This window comes from Xenopus laevis, chromosome 1S, assembly GCF_017654675.1.
Source record: "Xenopus laevis strain J_2021 chromosome 1S, Xenopus_laevis_v10.1, whole genome shotgun sequence".
Lineage (NCBI taxonomy): Eukaryota > Metazoa > Chordata > Amphibia > Anura > Pipidae > Xenopus > Xenopus laevis.
The window spans coordinates 82,215,301-82,232,264 of NC_054372.1; the positions used below are offsets into that span (position 1 = coordinate 82,215,301).

The 16,964-nt window shown below is 35.6% G+C and overlaps 1 protein-coding gene across 3 annotated transcripts in view; it reads right to left on the minus strand.

Moving 5' to 3' along the window:
- Positions 1-1,970: 1,970 nt before the first annotated feature.
- The window catches only part of fbn3.S (fibrillin 3 S homeolog), a 141,534-nt gene continuing 126,540 nt past the window's right edge, over positions 1,971-16,964 (minus strand). For all 3 annotated transcript variants that reach the window (XM_041579836.1, XM_041579837.1, XM_041579835.1), the window contains 11 exons: positions 15,888-16,019; positions 15,496-15,621; positions 14,140-14,346; positions 13,652-13,777; positions 11,894-12,016; positions 11,545-11,661; positions 9,912-10,040; positions 8,928-9,047; positions 8,231-8,465; positions 7,077-7,245; positions 1,971-5,241 (listed from right to left, as the gene is read on the minus strand). In XM_041579836.1, the coding sequence (XP_041435770.1) occupies positions 4,867-5,241; positions 7,077-7,245; positions 8,231-8,465; positions 8,928-9,047; positions 9,912-10,040; positions 11,545-11,661; positions 11,894-12,016; positions 13,652-13,777; positions 14,140-14,346; positions 15,496-15,621; positions 15,888-16,019 (1,859 nt within the window). In that variant the 3' untranslated portion in view covers positions 1,971-4,866. The remainder of the gene's footprint in view (positions 5,242-7,076; positions 7,246-8,230; positions 8,466-8,927; positions 9,048-9,911; positions 10,041-11,544; positions 11,662-11,893; positions 12,017-13,651; positions 13,778-14,139; positions 14,347-15,495; positions 15,622-15,887; positions 16,020-16,964) is intronic.

Consider the following 16,964-nt stretch of genomic DNA (forward strand, 5'->3'; position numbering starts at 1 on the left):
GTAAACATTAACAGTGCAGAGCATGTAATACACTGATCCCTGATGGTTATGAAAAAAAGATTCTGGTGTGAATGTTTGACCTATTTAGCTCAGAAAAGGATTTCTGCTATGTCTAATTCTTCACCAGACTGAATTAAGGAGTTTATGGACCACTATGCAATAGGTACAGTTCCAGGGTAGTTCAACTACTTCAAATAAACTACTCCAGATCAAGGAATCTGTTTAAGACTTAAGTGCCGTGGGACTTCTTCAGGAAGACTATCTTTTCAGATTGGATCAACAGCAATCTTAGTAGAAAGACAAGGCACCAACAATCTTACTCAGGGATTGTCCTTTGAAATGGACAACTCTCAATCTGGCACTTATGAACCAGATGACAGTGTTTTGAGCCCAATGGAGAGTTCAATGTCTTTGAACTTCAGAGAGTTGAGGACAGTCTTCAAAGCCATTTTGGCTTTGCAACAAGATTTGAGAAGCAAACATTAGAAAAATAATGCATTAATAATGAAAATGAATGAATGAAGTGAATATACTTGTACCATAGTAGTCTGCAAGCAGGAGGGAACCAGAGCCCCAACATTTGAGCAGGGAGATACAGAATATTCTATAATGGCCAGAGACTAATGTACCCAGTATTATTGTGGTTCACATGAAGGATGAGTACAATATTTAGGTGGGACTTTTTTCATTTGCAAATTAGAATTTGGTTCAATTGAATATTTTGTGAAGGAATTGGATTTTGTCTGAATCCTAAAATATTGAATTTGGTACAATCCTACTTCAAAATTCTCTTTTTAGTAGGATTTACTTCTGCCAGAAAAATTGAAGGAAGTTAGAAGCCTTATGTTCCAAAGAACCCAATCTAATTTTCCTTCAGGATGAAGTAGTTCTTCCTATTTCATTCCCAAGGTGGGCGCTTTTGATAACGTCAATCAAGAGAGCATAATTCCTTATGTTAATCAGAAGGTCGACTCCCTGTTCTTGACGTAAGATCTGAGACTTAAGAAAGTCTAAGAAAGACTTCAAAAAATGTGAAAACATATTTGTCAGTTGTGTCGACTACTCTTTATTCACTATATTCACTATATCACTTTATGACCTCTAGGGGTAAAGCCTATTTCATAGGCGGAGTTATTAACTTTTTATTTTCTCTCTACTTGTCTTACATAGCAAGTAAGATAGAATAAATCTCTTTGTTTGCTGCCAAATGGACTATGGGAAAAGTAAATTACAGAAAGTAAAAATGTTATGTCAGTTGCTTGGAGTTATTCCCATTTTCCTCACATATCATTAATTCAATATTTAGCAATATCTGATATTCCTCACATATTATTCATTCAGAGCTGCAATTCCCACTATTTTATCTGGAGTTACCAGATTTTACCCAGAGTCCCCCATTCTTCCATCTCTTTCACTCATTCCCCCAATTACTAACAATTTTTCATGATTGCAGGCAACAATCCAATGTGTGCATGTGCAGACTGCGTTAGTGATGTCAGCAGAGTCACTTCCGATTATATCACAGATTTGGAAATTTTTGTCCGCAAATCCCCCGCCAGTGTGACAAAGAAGGTTGACAGCTCTGTTCGTTAGATATTAAATATCAGCAATATCTATTGGTCTAAAATATCTTTCTGTATTACAGGTAATGAAAATATTGATTTTTTCCTAAACTGAGTACAATATGTTTGATGTTTACTTATTTATACTAAATTTTGACCATTCTGAACTAAAATTCAATGACATAAAAACAAAAAAATGTAGTCTAAGAACAATTTATGTTCACATGCAACAATAAAAACTCTTCACTCAACCATTCAGTTATCTCTAGTATTCATAGGTAACTTCAATATAAAATCCCACTGATGTGCTTCTTATCTTCTCTGTCATGGTAGAATTGAATCAACTAGGAATAGAGCACGTCTGCTTCTCAAGAAACATGGTCATCTGATATTAAATAAATGTTAATATTATTTTTACCCAAAATAATTTTATTGTTGCTGTTGCTTCTGATACAAAAAAAAGTTAAGTTGTACAAACGTTACAACTTTTGTGCCCAATAACAAGCAGAACACAGAAAAATACAGCACACTTTGCGTGTTATTGTTTTGTATACACACTGGAACAAAATCAAATGCAGTATTTCCAGAAATAACATAAGTGGCTCAACACAAGACTGAAAATAAATGTATTGAAAACAGATATTATATGTGTAGCACCTTTTAGTAAGAGGTTCATTTCTTCAATATTTCATTTTGAGAACTAAAATTTTGTTTTTCAAGTTTGATTTTCGGCAAGAATTACAGTATTCACACATATGTCAGCAAGTGGCTGCCCTTTGGAATTACAATTTAAAAAATAATTAAAAAAATCAACAACATGTACCAAATAAAAATATATATACTACAGGAGTATGAACTTACAAAAAATAGCAACAATTAACATTTGTGGTTATACATAAATATAAAAAACCCAAAACAAAACAAAAAAATAAAATGTACAGTGCAGTAACCAAGCCGTTTCAAGCACTGGATGGGTGATGGAAGCACCGTGGGATGGATACAGCATTGTGTCAGGTAGTACTGTGTATGTATAATACTATAGTGTAAAGTAGCACCATTCTTTTCTTTTTCAAAATTTGCACACTGCAGGAAGCAGTTTGAGCAGCTGCTATAGGATGAGAATTATTGGACAATGACTGTTTACTTGATGTTGTTCCCTTGGCTGATGGGAAGGGTTTATACAGAATTCCTATACACACAAACCTTTATAAAGCATTTGATCCCATACATAAATTTGTGTTGTAAAGTTATTTTTTTTAATTTGCACAAATAAGACATTTGGATTTCGTAATGTTATACTCTTACTTAGACTGTTATTGCATTGCAAATTTTAATTTCATATTGCAAATTTTAATTGCGCATTGCCCACTTTTAAGAAGCGCTTGAAGCAGTCATAATTTTTTGGAGCAAACACAACTTTTTCAGTAAGAGGTTTTATTACATTCACTGTGCACTGGCGCAAACTATAAAATTCGCAAACCTTCTTCCACTGTCGGAAGTGGTGTCTAAACTGTTTCTGGGTTTGCAAAAGCTATTTTAAATTTGCACAAAGGAAAATTTGGTTGCACAAAGGCATAACTTTTCGTATTGCGAATATTTTTTCCATTACCTACTGATCCTTCGTTGCATTTGGGCAAATACTACATGTTAAAACATCTTTAGCAAAGGAATAATTAAGGACATTACCCTGAAAACCAAAATAGTTTTAGAACAAACATTTTTGCATTAAAAATTACTTGGCAATTAACCATTATGTTTCCCACCCCCAGCTCACACACTTGAGATTGTTCTGTATTTTGGGAGCCTTTAAATATCTGCATTGATGAATACATTACATTTTAAATAAAGCTTGAAATTACTTATTGTGACTAATTTTGTTAAAAAAAATATGAATATTAAATGTTTACTCTTCTTTAGGGAATAAATGGAATTGAAAGAAGGATAGCCTCTGGTGATCATTTGCCTTTTGAAATTTGCTTATGAATTACTTGAGTACTAATTGTGACCACAGACACTGCTTCCAGGAGCCATAAGTCAAGTGCTTGAATTGAAAATAACCGGAAGAGATTTGCAGTTGTTCCCTTTATCCAGTCTAGATATTTTTTCTAATCTGCTTCAGAAAACAATCTGTGCATTACATGCTGTCTGGTAATGCAAACTTATCAAATTTCTAAAATACATTTATAGAATATAAAGCGATAAGATAGCCTTATTTATTATGTTGTGCTTAACTGGCAAACATTTTTCCAAATTAGGGTGACTCAACAATACACAGAACTCAGTTTTAGGTATTGTTAGTTTTGAAAAGGTTTATATACTATTCTGTACTATAAAATGAAGGTGTTTCCCCTTTCTGAACTATCCTGTGCTGAATGAGTAGCATAAAATATTTAATTAAAAGAAAAGAAAATAATAATCAGCATCATTATGTAAGTTAGGCCTTTGGTTCACCTTCCTTAAAAATCTACCAAAGGTGGGGATTTTGGCACCATATTGAATCATATTCTTCCCAAAAATCTCACCTGCAGAATATGCACATTTTTGAGACAAGGTTTACATCCCAAATCCACATATTAATCTGCCGCATTTAAGCTTTATCTTAAATTAATAAATATCTAAAAAATAAGACACCAATTTTTGCTGTAATTCTGCCATGTAGTGTGTAAACTGTCTTTTTCCTGCTTTGGAACGCTATATCCTTAGAAGTTAAAATCCTTCTGAGCAATATTGCTTCCACCAGCAAAATGGAACAATGAACTAGCAATTACAGAACTAAATGCATTTCATTTATTACAGTATGAATTTTAAATTAATTTGAGTAGATGTATTGTTTAAAAAAATACACAGTTCAGGAGGTTTTCAAGGGAATCGGTCAAAATATATTTAAATACTTCTATTACTAGGTTCAAATAAATTTTGCCCAAAATGACTATATGTTAAGAGAACCATTGTACTATTAAGGCACTGTATATAGCTGCAACTTCCTTCTTACCCCACATTACATCCATCTGTTATTTGTATATTGTCTGGCATCTACCTTAAACTCAATGTATCTTAATTTTTCCTTCAATTTTTCATAATTTTATTCACCAATTTTATATTAAAAAAAATATGACAAGTAACCTTAAAATGCATTGGTCACTGCAGGACCCATATTTCACTGGACCCATATTCCACATTTCCCATCAATCTTATGCTTTAGTGCTGAGGTTTCTGACACAAAAGCTTGCTATTTGAACATAAGACAGAAGAAGATTTTTCCTAGAAGTGTACAATTCCGTATAAGGAATGTTAATTTTTGATCTCAATAAAGATGTATATGAAGTTTCATCTTGAGTGTCTGGCCTACTTCTCCACTGAGGTAGTTGTGGTCCTTCTCGTCCTCCAGTTTCTGAAGTTCCTTCTTTCTGTATAATGGTATGCTGGCAATCTCCAGGTTGTATATGCCCATGGAAACTTTCTTATGGCCTAAATGTAGATAGCTAATACCATCTTTTTGATGTATGCGGAAAATGCCACCCTCGTTACCATGGGAGATTATGTAGCGTACGCGGTTCTCTAGTGATTCCAGGGCTGGAATGAACTCCAAGATATGCTGCTTGTTGGCAAGATCTGAGATGTTTAGGGTCAAATTAAGTGGAGCATCTATGTCAACACTAGCAAGGCTAACATTCTGGATCTGATTGGAGAAAGAGATAAAGAGAATATTAAGTCTCTATTGCAACATTCCTACATTTAGCAAAATATCAAGCCCCTGCTCCATCGGCCTGAAAAAACAATCACCACATTGTTTAGGGGGACTGTGATATTGTGAATTTATTACAAAGATAAACAGTATATAAAATGGTTTAGAATTTTGCCTTAAATAATCACAGTGTCCTCATTGGAATCATCAAAATAAGTATTACAAAAAATCTGCATAACACATAGATGTTCCCTCAACAAGTGTTATATTTATTTTTTACTGGTCATTAGTGGCAAATATGTAATGCAGTTTCCACCTTTAGATTACATCATAGATTATAGCATAATCTCTCTAATGCTTTATTTACCAGTAGGTCCTTCCACCTGACACATGGGAAATGAGGTTCCATCTAAATATTCAGAAGGGTTTTTTACAGTGAGAACTATGAAGATGTGGACATCTCTCCCTGAATCAGTCATACAGGTTTAAGAAGGTGCAGGGCCAGAACTAGGGGTAGGCAGAGTATGCACGTGCCTAGGGCGCAAAGCTAGGGGGGGCGCCAGGCACGTACCTGCTCTGTCGCCTACCCCATGTCCGTTCCCCTCACTCCCCATCTTCCTGCACAGTGATTGGCCTTTCTGCGCATGTGCGCATGCCGATTTGCGCTTGTGCGTCAACACACGCATGCGTGCCGGCATCAACACGTGCATGCACTTGCTAAGCCGGCGCTACGGCGGGACAGATTGCCTAGGGCGCCTGCACGGTGTGGCCCGGCTCTGAGAAGGGGGTGGATGGCTTTTTAGCAAGTGAGGGAATACAGGGTTATGAAAGATAGCTCATAGTACAAATTGTTCCTGGGACTAGTCCGATTGAAATTTTGGAGTCAGGAAGGAATTTCTTCCCCCTCTGAGGTAAATTGGAGAGGCTTCAAATGTCTTTTTTGATTTCCTCTGGATCAACTAGCAGTTAGGCAGATTACATATAGGGGCAGATTTACATATGGTCGAATATCAAGGGTTAATTAACCCTCAATATTCGACTGCCGAAGGTAAATCCTTCGACTTCGAATATCGAAGTTGAAGGATTTACCGTAATTCTTTCAATCGAACGATCAAAGGAAAAATCGTTCGATTCGAAGGATTTTAATCCATCGATCGAACGATTTTTCTTCGACCAAAAAAAGCTTACAAAGCCTATGGGGACCTTCCCCATAGGCTAACACTGAGGTTCGGTAGGTTTTAGATGGAGATGTAGGGGGTTGAAGTTTTTTATAAAGAGACAGTACTTCGACTATCGAATGGTCGAATAGTCGAACGTTTTTTAGTTCGAATCATTCGATTCGAAGTCGAAGGTCGAAGTAGCCAATTCCAAGGGGCGAAGTAGCCAATAAAAAAAACATTCGAAATTCAACGTTTTTTTTATTCTTTCCCTTCACTCGAACTGAGTAAATGTGCCCCATAGTGTTAAAAGTTTGAACTTTTTTCAACCTTACTATGTTACTATGTTACCTAGAGCATTCATGAGAATATATACTTTTTAAACTAAATTAAAGCAGTATTAAGAGCATGATGTTTTAATCTAGTGTGCTTTTGAAAACTTTTATTGATGAGTAGACCATAATCTGGGTCAACACTATTGCTAAATATCACACTAGGCCAAAAGTTGCCAGCCCTCCTACTTCTATCCTAACAACCATCTGAAATCTTATTATAATCTACAGTGTATCTAGAGTGAAGCAATCATAAATTATGTCTTTTACTGTGTGTTTTTAAGAATTATATGATATCAAAAATATAAATGATTTGTCATGAACATTTTGAGGACTTTACCTCATTTCCATTAATGTCATCTGCATTTCGTCTCTGCCTTCCTCTCTTGGGGTACCCATTGATCTTGCATTCATAGCAGGTTTCTGGAGACAAGACATTTTCTTCATCTTCTTCAAGTGGAGCTTGTAGGTAAGAGCCCTTCCCAAATCCCATTCCTGAGACACAGTGCCTACATTAATAAAAAAACAAAACATTTACATTGTATAAAATTAACATTTTTTGTACTCGTTTCATTTAAAATACTGATATCATCAGTCAAACAAATCTATTAAAATACAGTTACAAATGCTTCAGAGTTATACATAAAACTTAACTCACTACTGTGAAGTGTACAAACCTACCAAATAACCTAAAAGATATGGGATATTGCATAGCACATCAACTTCTGCACATAGCATTCTGCTGGCTCATCTCCTCATAACACTGTCAAAAAGTTTCCAACATATACTTCCCCCTCAGTGACATAATTTTATACATTGTGTATCAGTTATTCCCACCCTATAGAGTCTAAGCCCTTGCTGGCCTTCGTTACATAATGAATTGGTTTATTTTACATTATGTACCCTTGTGTACAGCCCTGTGCAAAATGCTGACACTTTATAAATAAATGTAATAGTAATAATAAACGGGCTGGTGAAGCTAACTGGAATATTTTATGAGCTCATTTATATGGGGCAAAATGCAAAACAATGGATGGGAAAGCACACTGTACTAAAAAGGATGTGTATTAGCATGATCTGAGGGAAGGGGAGGGGGCAAAGGAGGACGCCGGCCTTCAGGCACACTAAGCAGAAATACAGCCCTGCCTGGAATGCATATACCTTGTGTGGAATTCTGGGTCATACTTTAAGTACAGGGCTCTCCTGTGTCTGACATACAGTAGCTGTGCTTAAAACAGGGTATACAGAGCATTAGGTCTATGGCAAATGCTATGAGCATGGGCCCTAATGGTGTAATTGTGTTCCCCTCATTGCTCATGGAACAATGTCAAATGAACTCTTTTATTCTGTTTCTGTGACACACTCTGATGCATCTTTGTTTGAAGAATGCAGCATTTGTTTCCCTCATTCTGCAACAAAGATACTTATAGATATATATATATTTTTTAAAAAAAAAGTTTAATCTGAGTCATGTACTATACCGTCTTTACTTACCCTTGTCCGGCTCGAAAGTAACCCCCTGGGCAGCCACACAGGTAACCGCCATCTGTGTTGGAGCAGCCATAACTGCAAGGATTTCCTCCTCCAGAGGAGCACTCATCAACATCCTGGCAGCCACCAAATGACTGGTCAAAATCAAACCCAGATGGGCAGACACACTTAAAGCTTCCCAGTGTGTTATAGCAGGAGGCAGACCCACAGGTAGACTGGGAAGCACATTCATTCTCATCTGGCAAGAGCAACAAAAAATTTAAGTAGTGTAAGCACCGCACATGAACATACTGATCAAATCAAAACATGGCTATATATGGTAAACTGTACAGCTATTCCAACAATTAGTCCATGTTTTCAGCTTCTCTTTGGTCAGCTTTCAATCTATTTAAAAATACGCCATTTTGTATAATCTACACTGGCACAGTCAGCAAACAGTTAACCAGTAAGATTTTGGAGTGTGGAAAGAAACAGAAGTAACCAGAGGAAGCCTATGAAGACACAGGGAAAAATATAGTTGCCTGTCAGAGTCTAATTTAAGATGTCAAAAATCAAGCTTAAATGTGCTGTTTGTACATGTTAAGTGATGATATACTGCAGGCACCCTACAGCAATTAATATCCTACAATTTGTGTCTGTAAGTTACCCACCCACATCTTGCACATTATTCCATACCTTCTTTCCCCTTTACTTTACTCACCTACACACTGATTCCATTGGTAGTGTTGAACATAGCCCTGTGGGCACCCACATCGAAAACCCCCAAGGACATTTTGGCAGCCATGTTGACATCGGTGGTTTCCATCACATTCATCGACATCTAAAGGGTAAAAGCATATGAATCTTAGAATGTCACACAAAAACAGTACAAAGTTGCCAATGCACTTAATATAAAATTATTATTTTTTTCTAAGCATATTCCAAGTGCAAACTGTCTGATGACTTACATGACTTACATTGTTTAAGTAGTTCATTCTAATGTACATTTTGTGTATGTCTGTAGAAACAGGATTACCCAGAGGAAACCCAAGTAATCATGGGAAGAATGTACAACCCCATTGCAGATAGCACCACTGCTAAGTAAAGGATTTAGACTATGTACCATATTAAAAAGAAAAAAACATTCTTATGATATTTACCAATAGAGCTGACAGACATAACTATGCCCCATGTTTCCAGCTTCTGCTGAGAACTGAGAGCCAGGTAAAACAAATGACCAGTTCACAAATAAGCACTCTGTATAATAAGCTGCTCCTTATCTTAAAAGCATAACTAAGGCTGCAGTTAAGCAGTGTTTATACACCTGAGGCTTGTTTTTCTCTATTTGAACAGTATGCTTTATTCACCCCTGATTTCTCTGGAGAAGCCTACTTCTTGGGACACACATACCATTTTATGTGTTTTATAATCTTTGGAAGTTATAATACAGGGACAACTACCTGCAGCACTTAATATCCTTCTATTTATGTTAGATTGTAGGCTTTAAGAGGCAGAGACTTCTTTTCTCTTTTCAGTACTAAATCTTTAATGTAACTGTGCTCTTTTTTTATTATTGTAATGACCCCTGTGTGTTCTGTAAATGTATTGTTCTGCTTTATAGCATTGTGTAAGTAGTGATACATTCATTCATACATAAAATGTATTTAACGGTAAATCAATTTGTTAGCACTTCAATGCCTCTTACCTTCACAGTTGCTGCCACTGCTGTCTAAAGAGAATCCTTTCTGACATTCACAAGTAAAGCTACCTGGGTTATTCTGGCAGATTCCACGTGAACCACACAGGTTGGGTTGAGCATTGCATTCATTGTTATCTGTGGACAAAGATCAAAATGTCATTAAACATCCTGTAACACACATTGGGCCATATTCAATGCCTTGAGAAAACATTTTTTAATCACGTGACAACTTATGGATGATATTTAATTTGAGGGGGAAAACTCAAGTTCCAGCTTTTTCCCCTTAGACTTCAATATAGTATAGTGATAGATAGTAGAGTAGAGCTTTTCTCATCAACTGAATCTGGTCTATTGTCCCTCTTTAATGCACTGGTGGTGTAGGCTTGTTGCTAAGTCTTAATGAGAATTATTGGGCTAATTAACCCAATAATGAAGAACTAAGATCAGCCATAACAACGTTTTGAGGTTGCATTATTGATCATTTGCACTAGTGAAACATTACAATGTTATCAATGCATTAGCTAGGCATACAGAGATTTACAGAAAGTTGACAGTTAGAGCTATTTAGTCTATGCAGGATATGTCAGCTTTTTTCAAGAGAATCTGGTCAAACTTGTGATCTAGCCTCTAAGTGACACATGAGATTCAATGTTGAGTAATGCATCTGGAGTTTACAAATACAGTAGCTAAATACAGCCTTAGAAGTATGTTGTATGATTCCTTGATAGAGAAAGATTTATTCAAACTTGTGAGTAATGGGCTTCACTGTAGCAAGCAATGCCAGTTTTTAGTAGTACAGGTATGGGACCTGATATCCAAAATGCTCAGGGTTTCCGGATAAGAAGTCTTTCCATACTTTGGATCTACCTGCTAATAAATCATTTACACATATTTACATTCCTACACATTTACACATTAGAATGATTAATTATAGCTTAGCTGAGATCAAATATAAGGTGCTGTTTTATTGTTACAGAGAAAAAAGTAATTTTTGAAAATGTTAATTATAAAGGATTCTACAAGAGATGGCCTTTCCGTAATTCGGGACTTCTGGATAACGGGTTTTCAGATAACTAATCCCATACCTGTATAGATTGCTGATGATTGGTATAGTTCTATACAGTTCTTAAAACAAATAAATTCATGCATCTATTATCTATTCTATTTCTTATCAACTGCAGGGTTTCGTCAAACTACACATAAAGTGTATGACTGTGGTCAATGTAGAACCATTTTGGGGGTTACAAATATACATGCTTTGCTATATTCCCACTTAAGTATGCAGAACCACCTATTAGTGCTTGCGAGTTATGCATAGCAAACAAAAAAACACACACACACAAAACATCTCTCAAGATGAAATAGAAATACAAAGTAGATTACTTGCATATAGACCAGACTATATAAAAATATCTTTTTCACTTTTTCTTTTCTTAAAATGAGAGAATACAAAAAACATAGTATAAGATTGATCAGAGTATTGGTCAGATATGATTTTAGAGTCTTTGAGATTTTAAAAATAAAAATAATTTTTTTTTTCTAGCTCCAAACCTATGCAGTTAGAAAATTATATTAGTATTTGAACAGTAAAATAAAATGGAATGAAAATTTAGTATTTGTCACAGGGAAAGTTCCATACCAATACAAGAGGACTGGTGCTGAATAAAGCCAGGTGGACACTTGCAGGTGAAGCTCCCAATGGTATTTACACACAAGAACTGACAATTGTGCTGTTTGGTTGAGCATTCATCAAGGTCTGTGGAAATAAGTTGTAAAATGATAAAACAATTTCTCAATAAGTTCGTAGAGCAGTTAATTACGGGTTACTGAGCTGCTGCTTGGAAATACATGAGAAATAACACAAATGTAAAACATATGTACATATTAAAATGGTAAAAAATAAAAAACCAACAGTATTGAGCATAGTTTTTATTTGTGGCATGCTGTTTGAAAACAATAAGGTAGCTAGCTACAGTGTCTGAAAATACCTTTGCAGGTTTTTCCATCTTCTTGCAGAATGTAGCCTCTGGGGCAGGAGCACTGATAACTTCCTTCAGTGTTCTTGCAGATGAAATTGCATGGCTTGGGGGACTGGGCACATTCATCCAGATCTGTAAGTTTGAAGCAATGTTTTTTTTTGACAAATTTCATTGCATGCAAGAAAAAATATCTTTTCAGCAGTTACATTTTACAAGTAGTCCATTTTTTAATAAATGCCTTAATTTTGATGCAGAACACAATTTGCTTCTAAAATGGCAGCTATTGCAAAAGCAAGCACAGAAACATACTGTTAGTGAGATTATACTGACACCTGTTGGTGAAAATATGGGAATCTGAAAATGTGTAATCTTCTCAGTTTTCATTGCTATTTATGCAATTTATGAACACCCTGCTTATAAGGTACCTTTCTTAGCACATTCAGGTGGTTATTTACTTATATCCAAATGTTCTCATCATCTTATTAAAACTGCTTTGACCAAACTCCCATCTACATTTTTACCTTATTTATCAATAAATTAACTCAACAAAATCTGTTGTGGGAAAAGACTCATAAAATAGCAAAAAAAAATCTTATTGTATGATTTTCTTTGGATTTCTTTGGCTTTCACAAATTATCGACTGAAAACCACAAATTATTAGGATTATTGTATGAAATCCAGCACAGATCATGATATCTTTCAATTATAAACAAGACATCTGCCATTACTTCTATATGACCTCGGCAAGTTTGAAATGGAGTACTTTTTTTCAGACTCACAGCATCTGGGTTTAATAAACCTGAAAGAATTTGTGTTTTGTTCTACGAAAAAATTGTGTTTTGCCCTTTAAAACTCTGACCAGAAAAATTCAGACTTTAGTAAATAATCCCCTGTGTCAAATGTTATTTTTGGGTGGTTTCAGACCAAAAAATACTGTTGAATACTATGTTATACACAGTTATTGTTTGGGACATGTTGATGAAATTATATTTTTAATAAAGCTTAAAATGTTGTTGCACAGTTCCCTAGTAGTGCTGATAGCATTATTAAAATTTACACCTAAGTGAGATCATGTAGGCTAATTTCAGCCTCAAATACTGCAAATACTGCAGAAGAGTACTTGTGATATTGATTCTGCTAAAAAAAATTGTTGTTTGTATAACTTTTGTATTTGGCTTTTAGTCAAGAACATAGCTTCAAGCTCTAGTTTTACTTTCTTTTGCATATTAGCACCATGGGTTAAACCTGCCTTGAACCAGCCTTCTCTAAAGACTCCAACCCAGATCCCATCAGATCTGGGTGCATCTTGGTTATATGCTGCCCAAGAACACTCCATGCTTGATTGCTTCTGAGGATTCAGGTGACACTTAGGTGACAGTTTAGGTGACAGTGTATTTCTATGGCAGGGTTAAGTTACGATTCATACTAATAGTGGGTGACTGGGCTGTTACTGTAGGTGACCATGTGGGGTGGGGAGGGAGGTTAAATCAGGTTGATATCCAGCACTTTACAAAACAAAGCATTTATATATAGTTGAGTTAAATGTGTACCATTTTCTATTTTTTTTAAAGCTTTGTGGTTTGCTTTGTGGTTTGCCATAAATAATGTTCGATTTAATTTTATTGATAAAAATAATATTAAACATGTAAAAGGTATTTAACTATTGTAGTATAAAGCTATTTGGCTAGAACAACATGCATCATAGTCTACATGTCCGCAAAAACACTATACAACATAACTGAATACAAGTGAATTACAGTTTCTTACCCACACAGGTGGTCCCAGTAAGGTCGGTGGTATAGCCCAGTTTGCAGTGACAGCGGAAAGACCCAATGGTGTTGATACACTGGCCATTCTTGCACACATTTGGCAGAACTTTGCACTCATCAATGTCTGCATGACAGGAAAGAGCATTTATAAGATTAAAGGAATTTACATAGTAAGAAGTAAAAGAATTAAAGAGGAAGTGAACTGTGAAAAAGACTGATCAAATAGTAACTACATAGGCAAAATAGATTAGGACTTTGGGCATGAAATTGGTATCTGTTTGGGGAAATTAGCTGTTAATGGGGTGCTAGCTATTATTTAGCTATTTATGTTTATGTACCATGGAATCTTTTTTAAAACTGTGTTACATGACCCATCACCACATTCAATGTAAAATGCAAAATAATGGTCATGAATATGTATAAGATTTTACACCTGCATATGATCCTAAGTTTTAGTATAGTACAACATAAAAATAAATGTTTTACCTCTTCCATCAGTGGTGAAACCAGGTCCATGTGGGCACATCTTTTTGTAGGCTCCAGTCCCAGGCAGGGGGCATATTTCACATTGATTGCCCCATCCTCGTCCACTATTACAGCAGCATTCAGATTTAGTGACCATGTTACGGTTGGTGGAGGAGAGTTGGCACATGATTTGGAGAACTTCAGTGAAACAGAATCCTTTACGAGTATCTGTGGTACAGAATTAAACCAACTTTATGTAAGTTGACAGTGTAAAAGTATTTAAGCCAACAATTCAATATTCCTTAGGGCCTAAGGCTGTGGCATTGTATCTTGTACTTGTGGTACAGAATTAAACCAACTTTATTTAAGTTGACAGTGTTTAAGTATTTAAGCCAACACGCAAGTTCTCTATTCAATATTCCTTAGGGCCTAAGGCTGTGGCATTGTATCTTGTACCTTGTGCAATTTATTAAAAAAGATTGGCAGATTGGTACTAGGCACGAGTTTCTCAGTAAACTGTGTTTAAATGGGCCCAATTTTGCTCACAATTCACAAAAATGCATTTTACTAGATAATCTTTTTGACAGGAATGGCAAAGGTTTCATTAATTTCAACAATTTTATTTTTATTTAATTTTATTAAATGAAACATATAGCATCTGCACCGTTATTTAAAGAAACGGATGATATTAGGAAAGTCAAATGCCATATGTTCTTATCTTGCTCTAAATAATGTTTTTTTGCTCTGATAGAGGGCCTTCTTCTGGATAAACAGTGAATCATCCACCGTATCTATTAATATCAGTGCACCCAAGAAGGAACAGACTAATTACTAACAAGCACTACTGAAAAGTTAAACAAGTGAAAGTACGTGTATCAGGTGCTGAGAATAATCTATTGGTATTGAGTATTAATTAAAAGTGTTGAAGTATATACAACATTGACAACTGATTTATAAATTATTGAACAGCCTTTGTTCCCCAAGCCATCTTAATTAGTGAACAACTGACTTTTAAAAGTATGTAGGTTATATGTGGCATATCTGTACCACCAAGAACATTTATAACTTGTCCCACATTAAAATACAACTATGGGTCAGTACTAGATTAGTCATCTACTGTTTGGGCAGGGTGATTCACTCATTCATGAATGATAGCTTAACCCACAGTATCAGTATGGTTAGTTGTGGAGGCTAAACAGGAATATACAAATATATAAAATAATAACAAAAACAATATAATTATTGGTAATATTAGCATCTCAATTGTAAGCTTTCACATATTTCCAAAGTGATATTCTCAGTCTACTTTATTATTGCATATAGAGATTCACATGTGCACATGACACAATGAAGTTGTACAGCATTATATTTACTTACCAGCACACTCTGTCCCAGAACTGCTGACTTGAAAACCTTCATTACAGTCACACTTGTAGCTGCCGATGGTATTTACACAACGGCCATTTGCACAAATACCTGGCTTGGTACGGCACTCATTTTCATCTAGAATTACAAAGTTGTTACATGTGAGGCATCCCAACAACTTGTGTCACATACCAACTTCTTGTTTATATTGTAAGGTCTAATAAACAGGATCTTATCTACCTCCTGTATTTTTCGATTCTTTATGTACTCTGTGTTTTTCATGTATGCATATTTCTATTGTAAAGAGGTCAGTAATGTTGCCACTTCATTAATGCTTGTGAATGACACAAAAAAATGGAGGCTGTTGAATTTAGTTAAAGCCCATAAAATCATCATTTACTCACCCATACATCCCTCTCCATCTTGTCGACGTTGCATGCCAGGTGGGCAGATGCACATAAAAGTACCAATAAGATTTTTGCACATCATTCCACGTGATTCACAGTCATGCAGTCCTTCGGAACACTCATCCAGATCTGCAAGAGATGTAAAACAATGTTATGATATTTCCTCAGGTAGCAATAGACAATAGTTTTAGAATAATCCTTCAAAGAGGCCAAGGGGTAATCTCACAGCATCACTGTTAGGAAAGACTATTTCTGTCTAAACATATTACTTGTTTTACATATAAACACTCATAAATATATGATATATATGATATAATTTTTATATAAATATAAACACCCATATTTTGACCCATACAATTTGTCAAAACTGCTTCCTAACATATCTCTAAACCAGTGTCGGACTGGCCCACCAGGATACCAGGAAAACTCCCGGTGGGTCCAGGTGTCAGTGGGCCCTCATGCTGCTAAACATTTAGCCTATTTCATGGCCATTCCCTATTTCTATGAGAACAAAGAGGCCAAATAGATGGAATAATAGATTATAGTATTATAGTATGTAAAGAAAAGAGACTAGGAGCATAGAGGTTGAGTGAGGAGAGGAAGAATAATAGTTTTGAGAGTGGACCCCAGGTCTAAGGTTTTTGGCTGGGCCCCTGATCAAAGGTTTTTTAGTGGGCCCCGGGTGTCCCAGTCCGACACTGGCTATGTCCCATTTCAAGCACCACTTTAGATAAACATGCTTTCATGCCAGTGTCCCCAAACTTTTCACTAGGTCACTGGGGGACTAAGGGTAAAGGACTAAGGTTAAAAGTCACAAAAAGTGGGTGGAGCCAATCAGATTTCATTGAGTGAATTCACATGTTTTTTCAAACCAACATGAAGTTTGTTCTCAAACTTCCCTTTCTAGTTAGAACTTCAGTTTCTTACTGATCTCTATGTACATGTTAAACTTTTTAAAAACTTATTTATTAATGGGCTATTGAGTCATTTTTAAATAAATATACACCAGTTACCATGGATCTATAAATCACCAAAATTATGTTTTAATTCAGTCATGAAATACATACACAATAC